The sequence below is a fragment of the Anneissia japonica genome, unplaced genomic scaffold, assembly GCF_011630105.1.
Source record: "Anneissia japonica isolate Jap-2015-1 unplaced genomic scaffold, ASM1163010v1 scaffold2584_len14202_cov105, whole genome shotgun sequence".
In the NCBI taxonomy this organism is placed as follows: domain Eukaryota; kingdom Metazoa; phylum Echinodermata; class Crinoidea; order Comatulida; family Comatulidae; genus Anneissia; species Anneissia japonica.
The window spans coordinates 1-10,372 of NW_022722638.1; the positions used below are offsets into that span (position 1 = coordinate 1).

Sequence of the window (10,372 nt, forward strand, 5' to 3'; positions counted from 1 at the left end):
TTTTCTGTTGTGTTTTTTCTGTTGGCAAATACTTGGAGAGTTCAGATAGTCACTAGCCATTCAGCTACAGTAGTTAATGATAAATTGACCTGCCCCTTAACTAACTTATATACAATATACAGTGCAATCAATCCAAATACAAATCTATTAAAAGATAAATTAATATAGATTTTTTTAAAAGGCAAAGAAATGCAGACATAAATGGTGACTTATTCCATCTTTTCATTGTAAAATGAAATTCAGCAAATTATTTTTAAAAAAAGAGAGTTTAAATTATTTTAAGAATGTTAATCTTACTCTACCTCGCATGCCATTTGGATTGCAGAACATGTGATTATTTAAAAAACTGGTAATGTATGTACATTTTTCTGGTATTTTCTATCTTTTTATTTAATTCATTTGTTTTTTTCACAAGAATCAGGAAAGCAAACATCGCTCGTTTTTTGTTCCCTGTCGATTGAAACGGAGCAAAGACAATGTGTCTATTGAACATGATACAGCTCAGATGGTATCTATCTACATGGCCTCCGAGGATTTCATCCCTGATAGTGTCTTCCATCCTCTGGTTGTGAGCTTGATTGGAATGGTACAAGACATGGGCTACACAGCCATGCTGCAATTATTTAGCAACTATGCTAACATCCACCTTGGACGTGAACACACTCTCAGCTTAGGACCAGTAGTCATTAATAACAAGCCCTCATTGAAGGTAAGATGTTAAGAGATGTCATTTAGTTACTAACCATTGGAGTGATAGGCAATAAAGTGAAAATCAAAATCAAGACAAGAGTGATAAAGGTAAAAGTATCTTTCTAAGAGTTATTTGAATGTCACACACTTGTATGGTTTTTTTAATTGTTGTTATTGTAATGAATAGAAAAAATTTGTTACAGTAACAGCTGAGAGATAGGTGAATATAAAGGGATAATGCTCCTTGCTTTATTTTAACAAAAGTAGTGTTAGGAGGGTAATACAGGACAGATCCAGGTGACATGTCCCTCCCACCAACCAAAAAAAAAAAAGAAAGTAAAATTAGAGGAGAAAGAGCCCATGGTACGCCAAAAACTTTCAGATTCCATGTACCATTGTCAAGCATTTATAGAAAAAAATTCAACATCATCCCCACACCCTTCCCCTGCTCAGTGCTTCACATTTTGCATGCTCCACCCAAACTGTTTTTGTTGGATCCATGATTTACAAAAAAAAAAAAAGTGGCAAGTAGCTTGCAGTTTAATTAGGATAAAATTTAAATAGAGGATTTGATTGTTCACTTAATGTATTGATATATTTCGGGCATGCATGGAATTATTGATTGATTTAATGTTTGTATTTTAGCTGGAAATATTACGGGTGCCTATCATTCAGGAGGATGGTACCAAGACACCAAGAGGTGAACCCAGTCCTAGAGTCTGTATGCAGGTAATCTAGTTTGATATTTGAAATCTTGCAATTGAAATAGCAGCTGTAAAATTACACACAGCAATGGTGATGTTCATTATTAGTGATATTACCTGGAGATAATCATAAGTAGATTTATCTGGGTAGAGTGTATGAGTAATATATTTTCTACTGTGCTTGGATGAACATACAGTAGTACAAGTGCAATCCAAATATTTAATATACAGATATACTTTTTTGTGATCTGGACAGCTAGTAGTGTATTGTCTGTTTTCTTGTTTATTTATATATTTTGTTGGAACTTTATTTAATGACAGATAATGTATTGTCTGTTTTCTTGTTTATTTATATATTTGTTGGGACTTTATTTAATGAGGATAGCCTGTGCAGCCACCATTAATGGAAAGCTAATATTTAGAGATCCTCAACAAACAAATTTAAAATACACAGAAAAAATAGAAGAAATATACTGACAAAATGAAAAATAATTTTGAAAAAGACATCCATATGAAACATGAAACCAATAAAAAGATGAATTCTTATAATAGCATAATGAAAAATTATTGAACTTTTAAAAATAAAATAATAATTTTAAAATGATAATGACTATAATATTGATGACAATATAAATAGCAATAATTCTGATAGCAAAAGCAACAGCACTATTGCGTCATTGTTTCATTGAGCATCATGAAATCAATTAAATCATATAAAATCTAACAATTCAAAATTGAAATCATAAATCATTTTTTGGTGGTGCTTCTCTAATATAGTATGATTCATTTTCTTATATTTTTGTAATGTTTTCAACTTTAATTTTTATTTTGTATTAAAAATCTTCATTTAAGGTGTTAGAGTTTCTGAAGAAAGAAATGAAAGTACTGACGTCTGGAATGAAGCACACACGTTATAAGTTCCGTGTCCTGTGCTGGGTAAACTTGCAAGAAATGCACTTCCACGATTTGGAGGAGTGCCTGGAAAATGACTGTATCCTATGTGGGAAGGTATTGATAACCACAGGCAAACTTCAGAGAATGTTCAAGAATAGGCAACTAGTGACAGGTAAATCAAGCATTTTTTTTTTAATCAAAAACAAATACATACACAAACTGTGCACACCTATAATAATAATAACATATTTATACACTAAAAGTCTGTCTTGCTAGATCTTGTTGACTGAACGCTGGTCAATACAGTTAATACAAGAGGCGATCTTGACTACATGGTCTAGATCTTTCTTATCTTTCTAATATGCGCCGCTGTACCATACAATTAGTGAGAGCGTTAAAACATATTTTATTCAATTTTTTCATATTTTTCTTTTAATGATAATTTATAATTTACATTTTAAAATTTTCAAATTACTCCTTGGAAATCATTGTTTCATTACTGAATCTGGATTGGTACTCCTCAGTGCAAAGCAAGGAGGGGAAAGCATTATCCAGTAATAAGAGATGGAAATAAAAATTGTCAGAGGGCCAAAGTGAATTTACATTCATTTACTGCTTTTATCTTTATGCTCAGTTTTGATTTTATTTTATTTGATATCATAAAGTTATAATTTCAGGGATAACCCTCAATATCCTAAAACAGATTTATTTCCAGAGGGGTTCCATTTTATTATTACTTTTTCAGGTTATTGTTATCGGTCCATTCCAACACAGGGTTTTTTAGCCAAAGAGGTTTGGCTGCAAACATAGCTTTTTAATATTATTTTTGAGGGCAACAAGAAAATTGTAGGCAGTATTTGACCCATGCCCACCTGTGATATAGTATAAATACACCATTGATTTATATAAACTGATTTGATCCTGATCCAATATTTGATGGTGATAGTCAGTTTTAATAATTTGATTTTTTATTTATTGTTATAACAATTTATTTGTTGTAGATTCTCCAATGCAATTAGCAGGTTCCAGTGTTACTGAAACAGCGCCACCAGGTTAGTGTTTTAAATGTTATCAGGATTTGCACGCGTCCTTAAATTCCTTGAATGTCCTGAAAAACAAATGAGCATTTTTTAGTACTGGAAAGTCCTGGAAATTTACGATTGTCCTTGAATGTCCTCGAAATTTGACTATTTACCATGGTATTGCAGGTTGCCTAGTAACGGTAGGCTAAGTAGGCTCCTGCGATATTATTGGAAGAATCATGTCAAATCTTTGTACACCGCCAATCCAGGAATGTTATCGAAGACAGAAAGATTGTCAAATGCTGAATGTGGCAGTGGTTTAGACAAACTTCTGCGATTCAGTGAATGAAGTTGTTGGCCTATATTTTAGTAAAGCGGTGATTTCTTAATAGTTTTGTATACTGATTATGTTTGCATGTAATTTTAATTAACTAGCTAGCTCCTTCCTGGCCTAGATAAGTTCAAAATATGTTTAAAAGGTTAGTTAATAATAATATTCAACATTAGTCAAGGTGGGTGACTTTGCTAGGGGGCGACTTTGCTAGGGGGCGACTTGGTAATTGGGCGTCTTGGTAATTGGGCGACTTGACAAGGGGGGGGGGGGCGACTTGACAAGGTGGGCGACTTGACAAGGGGATGACTTGACTGGATCCCATTGATTTATTATAAATATTATATTATTTTTATTACAGTAATATTATTATTCCAATTGTTTTATTGTATCTGGTCTACTTTAATTTTCACTTCAGATGAATGTCTTGGTTATCTGGAAGACAAGCATCTGCTTCATATTGCCAAAGACATGAGACGGGAATATAAACAACTGGGTGTCAGACTGGGTCTCAGTTGGAACAGGCTCCAACAAATATGGAGTGACAACAGACAATTGTTCGACTCCATAATGGATATGCTTACAGAATGGAGGAAACAACAGAACTACGAGACAAATCAAGTTGAGATAATGTGCAGAGCTTTGAAGGAGCAAGGACTCACAGAGCTTGCTAACAAAATCTTTGGCTCTCAAATGTCAGAGGTTAAAGAGTCCAATGTAAATGCAGGTGAAGATACCAGTGGCAGATTACCCACAACACACCATTAATACGATGGTTAGTAATGCACTATTCATGATAATATATCCATTTACTTAACATTATCTAAAATACAGTCAGTCACACCATATCACAATATGGACAATGACAAAAAACCGTATTTTTAGCTTTAATTAAAATGAGGAAAACATTTTCTGGCCAGGTAATGAGTGTGCTGCATAAAACAGAGAGAGCAGCTTAGCTGAGTCCTAATCTGATGGTAGCTGCTTTGTGTGCGCTGAACCGTGGAGATCTCTAGGTCCCCGGTTCAATTCCCATCGCTGCCTCCTTGTGTTTCAGCTAGAGGGCTGAAATACAAGTTACAAAAGCGCACCGTCTTTCGGATGAGACGTTTAAGTTGTTGGTTCCGTGTTCATTATGGCCCATGTGCATGTTAAAGAACGCAGTACACTATTCGGAAAAGAGGATGGGATTGTCTCGCGATATACTGCTTAATCACCTCCAGTAGGACCCCACTGGAAATAAGTCTTCTGCCAGTCTTCGTGGGCTATCCTTGGTGTTTACACCGAATAAATCAAATAAAAAAAAAATTTAAAAATCCAAAAAAACATTCCTACATTCTTTACATTTGTGGAAGGTTTCCGTGGCAAAGTATTAATAACAAAATCATTCTTTAGCATATAACTTTAAATGCCTGCTAATGGATTTACAGATTATTGTAAATCTTCATTAGGTCTGAAAACCTATTTGTTGATACTTTTAAATAGTGACTTGGATTTACCATTAATAAATCCAATTTCTTTCATTTCCTTATTGATCAACCAGCATCCCTTGACGACAAAGACCTGCTGTTCATCTGTGAAGGTCTGCCCTCTGATTGGAGGAGATTAGGAGTGCGACTTGGACTTGAATGGAACAAGATTAATGTCATAGCAGACAACAACACACTGAAAGATGGCATCATGGAAACTCTGGTGACTTGGAGAGATGGCCAATCAACAAACCAAATGCCAATCATGATCAACGCGTTGAGAGAACAGGGACTTGTACAAGTTGCAGAACGATTGTGTGAAAGGCGTGGCTACAAAGACGACCTTGACGCTGCTGCAAATCAACCTGAACTTTCAACACAACATAGACTAGTAGGAGGTTGGTGAATATCAATTTGATACAAAATATTAAACATTATTTTATTATTATTTACATAACACAACTGCAAATTTCCTGAAGAATGGTGGATGAATTTCCCGGAGCAGAATTTCACTAATGTTCGGTTCAAGATCTTGTCGTCTATTGATGAAATCGTGTGATCAACAGCTAAAAGTACCTCACCATCCTGACAATTAATTCTGTGCCTACAGTGTATGGTGTAACTGTCATGTAACATTTCAATATCTGCTACATCCAAATTAAGCCAAGTCTCGGTAACAGCAATCAGATGTGGTTTTAAGAGAGAGTCAAACATTTGAATTGAGCAAGCTTGTTTTTTCAGCATTAACAGACTTGAGAGGTTCAATGCATTTAAAAGTACTGTGCTTAGGTTTCATCTTTTTAGGGGATTATATGCTATCTTTCAAAAAAGCCATTATTTTTTTATGTACTTTTAACATGTATCCAGGATATTATATTATTTATTTTTACCCCAAGGAGTGGTGGGTATGGGAATATTATGCGTTATGTGTGTGTGTGTCCTCTTCCGGGTGCATAACTCAAAAGCTACTGGATCAATTTACATCAACTTTTCCACTTTTTTTTTTATACATTGTTTCGCAAACTTTTTTTTTTTTTCGTCACAGGAGGGCGGGTAAAAAATAAAATTTAGTTTTCTTTATTTAGCAAGTAGTTTTGCAAAAAACATCTAAACGGAGGAGAAAATAGAAATAAAATTATTATTGGTAAATGTAAACAGTGTAGTAATGTGATGATTTTTGAAATTTATAAACAGTAGTCAGGAAGAAATGTACATACATATTTTATATTGCATAATACCATGCAAGGAAAGAAGCGGTCCGACTGCTGTGCAAGTTAAATGCCATTATGTTTCAGTATAGATATGGCGTAATTTTGGTTTAATTTTTGTTTTAATCAGGGTACATGCAAGATGCTGATCTATTATTTATATCTGAGATGATGGGTAGTGGTTGGAAAGCTATTGCCAAGAATCTTGGAATAAATGAAACGGAAATTGAAGATGTAGATACAAAGTTTCAGAGACAGATTATGGACGCTGCTTTAGAAATGCTTGTCCGATGGAGGAACAGACAAGGAAGAAATGTAAATCAACTCAAAATATTGAAGGCAGCATTGATGAAAAAAAATAAAAAGATCGCAAAGAAATTATACGCATACTACCAACATGCATAAAGAACTTGAAAGAACTTGAATCAATGAATTAGTGATACATGTACTGTACCTATCGGGTATGGACTAAACAGAGATTGTGGCACTAACGAAATAATAGTGTGAAAATATTTGAGAAATATTTACCAAATACCAGATATATCATTACTATTGCGTACATTAACAATAGTCTGCATGGCCCATTTGATGTCATGTTGTCTTGACACAACAAACAACAATGCAGTTTATTGGTTTATGAATTGCTATCAAAACGAACAAACAATTTTTAATATGATATCAGGCTACACCGAAAAGCAGAAAAAGGTTAAACTCACTGAGAAAAATAAAGTTGAGATAAATGTGCAGGGCTTTGAAGAAGCAAGGACTCCTAAAACTTGCTAACAAGGACTTCGGCTCAGAGGTATCAGAGGGTCAACCATCCAGTTTAAAAGCAGTTAGAGTACTTGCCAGTGGACGATTACATCAAGTGCACCAGAAATGCAAAGGTTGGTAATATGATATATGTTAATGTAAAGTAGCAGAATAACAACCCATAACTTGCAATGTCATTGTGCTGAATTGCATATGAGCGTTATTTTTGACTGTTTAGCCATCGTAGGTTGGTAGTAGGTTCATGTTTTCATCATTCCACAAAGGCAAGGGATGAAATAAAGCATAGCATCGGGGTAACCCCATACTCTTCTAAAAAATGCAGTGTTTCTTTAAAGTGAACACAAGCCAATACAGTGGACCTCTGGTTTTCATTCCTTATTGAGAAAACTTGGTGCTACCAACTGAACCCTGGGCAAGGAGTGACCCATCCAGCACCAATATTAAGGCTGTAGTTAGCGACACCCCTGATTTACCACTCTGTCACTCAACTTGTCCATTATTATTTAATTATATATTTTTTGAATGAAATTTTTAGAATGTTTCATGTTCACAACAGATCGATACTGTATTACGATACATCCTCAGTATCGCTTTCAAATGTTTCCGTCATTTGTTTGCCGTTTATATATTCGCTGTTTCAAAATATTCCCAATAAAATGGTGTATAGACAGGACACATTTTACCAACCTTTGTATTGGCCGAACTGTGAAGTCCACAATGTTCTGAAAGTGTTTTAATATTGATGTCTTTTCTTTTCGTTTAGGATTCTTATGAGACATTGATATGCAATTCATTGCAGAGGAGCTTGGAAAGGATTGGAAATCCTATGGCAGCATCATTGGTCTAAAGAAACCTGAAATAGTAAGAATTGAGCTAGACTTTTCACCACCAACTGTGGACGCAAGACTGGAAATGCTGGTTATGTGGTGAGAAAGGCAAAACACTGAAGTAAACTACCTTGTAAAGATGAGTGATGTATTGGAAAAACTTAGAAAGAAGGCAGTCGTTAAAAAACTACGGAAGTACTAACAGGAAACTCATGAAGAATAATGACAGAACATAGCTACACATTGGTACTGACAATTTCAAAAGACAAATAGACATTGATTAGGCCAGGGATAATTCCCCCACCCGCACCACTGCGATTACGACACTCAATAGAATTTAATGCCACAGTGTATCATAGGGCAAATAATGACACAAGATTTAATATGATATATAGGGAGTAAATGATAATATACAGTATATATAGGAAATACATAATTTAATATTGTTCATTTCCTGCCCCCACCACTGCGATTACGACACTCAATAGAGTTTAATGCCACAGTGTATCATAGGGCAAATAATGACACAAGATTTGATATTTTATATAGGAAGTAAATGATAATATACTGTATATATAGGAAATACATAATTTAATATTGTACATTTCCTGCCCCCACCACTGCGATTACGACACTCAATAGAGTTTAATGCCACAGTGTAGGGCAAATAATGACACAAGATGATTTGATATGTTATATAGGAAGTAAATGATAATATAATACAGTATATATAGGAAATACATAATTTAATATTGTACATTTGATAAATATAACAGTATTATACAAATATATACTGTGCTTTTATATTCTTTAAACATAGAATCATATTTTTGTGACAGCCAAGTTGCTTTACATTAATTATATGATACATTTTGTTTTTATATCACAACAATGCATTTATAATATTAATAATAATTATATGTTAGATTTACATAGCATTTAACTCCACAAGGCTTCTAAGCGCTTTACATTATGTATATAATGCAATTGTACATAATAATAAACACTTTCTCATTTCATATTTATATAAAGATAGTATATTTTTTAAACCAGCTATTTAAGCTAATTTTGATACTGAAAGGCCAAACAAGTTTTTTTCAATAAGATTTTTAAAAATATTTTAGAATGTTATATCTTAAGAATTAAGAAAAATACCTTCATTTAATTGAAATATTCTGATTACATGTTTGAGGGCGTTGTTTATTATGCCTGGGCCAAAGTTTTGTAATTATGGGATGATACCTCAAACACCAGCTCAAATTTGCCGCATGGAAAATCGCAAGGAAAATAGATGCGCAGAATCGTAATTACTGCATAATACATTTTTATATATTAAGATTAGGCCAAGGCCTAATATTTGGCAAAATGTTTGCCCGGAGAATATATTCCTCGCACAGCTTACTTTACAGTCTGCAGGAGTGGGATAAAGATGGTGGACAGTGTTACATATCTGGATTCCTGCATAATTAAAATAAAATGGCCCAAATTATTCCAGTATAGGATGCATTTTTTTTTTTAAATATCAAATCTAAGCATCCACAAAAATAAAAAATAGAAGGCTACGGCCCAGAATGATCATATCCTCGTCCCTTTTTCAAACTATAAAGGTACATAAACATTATTGATATCACAAATGCTTGCCTTGTTGGTTATTGTATGTATAGTATTTTCAAGATCTGATTATATTATTAATAATATTTGTCCTCATTCTAATTGGAAAATTTACCCCTGGGGACCGGCGTGGCCTGACTTGTATTATTTTTTTAAATGGTCGATTTGAATTTTTTAACATTTTTATCTATTGAGGTTTTTCATTCCGTCTATCCAATTTGTAAATTACATAATTAGGTTTTATTTCTGCAAAATGCAGGTTTTTAAATAAAATGTAAATTGGTAAATTGATTGATGAATTAATGATTATTATTGTGCTGTATGTGTTGGTGTTTTTTTTTAACTGTGTTGCTAGCCAATCTGAAGATATGAGGGAGCATTTTTGAGGGACGTTTATACTTGCCCGGTTAGGCTAGCAGGGGTTGTACCACTGGGGCCAGGATGTGAGGACTTCCCCCTCCCCTCACTACCCTTCGAGAAGCAAAAAGCACCATTAGTCACTGGAAATTTTATTGTTCAACTCTTAATCTGATTAAATAAGGTTTTCAAATCCATAGCCATACTTTCCAGGGATTTGGAGGGATTTTTTGTTTGGCGTTTATTATAAAAACTCTCTTAGGAATATTTCCCCCTCCCCCTATTGACGACTTTAACAGAAATGTACATAGAGATGTTGACATTAAAAATCGTTCTGCAAGTATCGTTTTTTAAACGCATGCCAACAACTTGTTAAAAAAACATATACCGTTATTATGAATTCACTTGAATAAACACCGTGATTTGAATAAACTTCCCTTATAAAAAGGCCTCTAAAAAATCCCCCTCTATAGCCTCATTTGGAA

General features: G+C 33.9%; 1 protein-coding gene across 1 annotated transcript; it reads left to right on the forward strand.

Annotated features, from left to right (window-relative positions):
- Positions 1–483: 483 nt before the first annotated feature.
- On the forward strand, positions 484–9,825 carry LOC117111977. The gene is made up of 8 exons (XM_033255032.1): positions 484–709; positions 1,336–1,419; positions 2,247–2,460; positions 3,290–3,340; positions 4,060–4,416; positions 5,185–5,508; positions 6,449–7,205; positions 7,856–9,825. The coding sequence occupies exons 1-5, from the start codon at positions 506–508 to the stop codon at positions 4,407–4,409; spliced, it is 903 nt and encodes a 300-aa protein (XP_033110923.1). The 5' UTR covers positions 484–505; the 3' UTR covers positions 4,410–4,416; positions 5,185–5,508; positions 6,449–7,205; positions 7,856–9,825.
- The last annotated feature ends 547 nt before the right edge of the window (positions 9,826–10,372 follow it).

What these genes read in the sequence shown, in the direction of transcription:
- LOC117111977 (XM_033255032.1), top strand. Translation starts at nt 506, where the DNA reads ATGGTATCTATCTACATGGCCTCCGAGGATTTCATCCCTGATAGTGTC. An exon ending in ATAACAAGCCCTCATTGAAG is followed by an intron (nt 710 to 1,335) that starts GTAAGATGTTAA and finishes TTTGTATTTTAG; the next exon opens with CTGGAAATATTACGGGTGCC. An exon ending in GTCCTAGAGTCTGTATGCAG is followed by an intron (nt 1,420 to 2,246) that starts GTAATCTAGTTT and finishes TCTTCATTTAAG; the next exon opens with GTGTTAGAGTTTCTGAAGAA.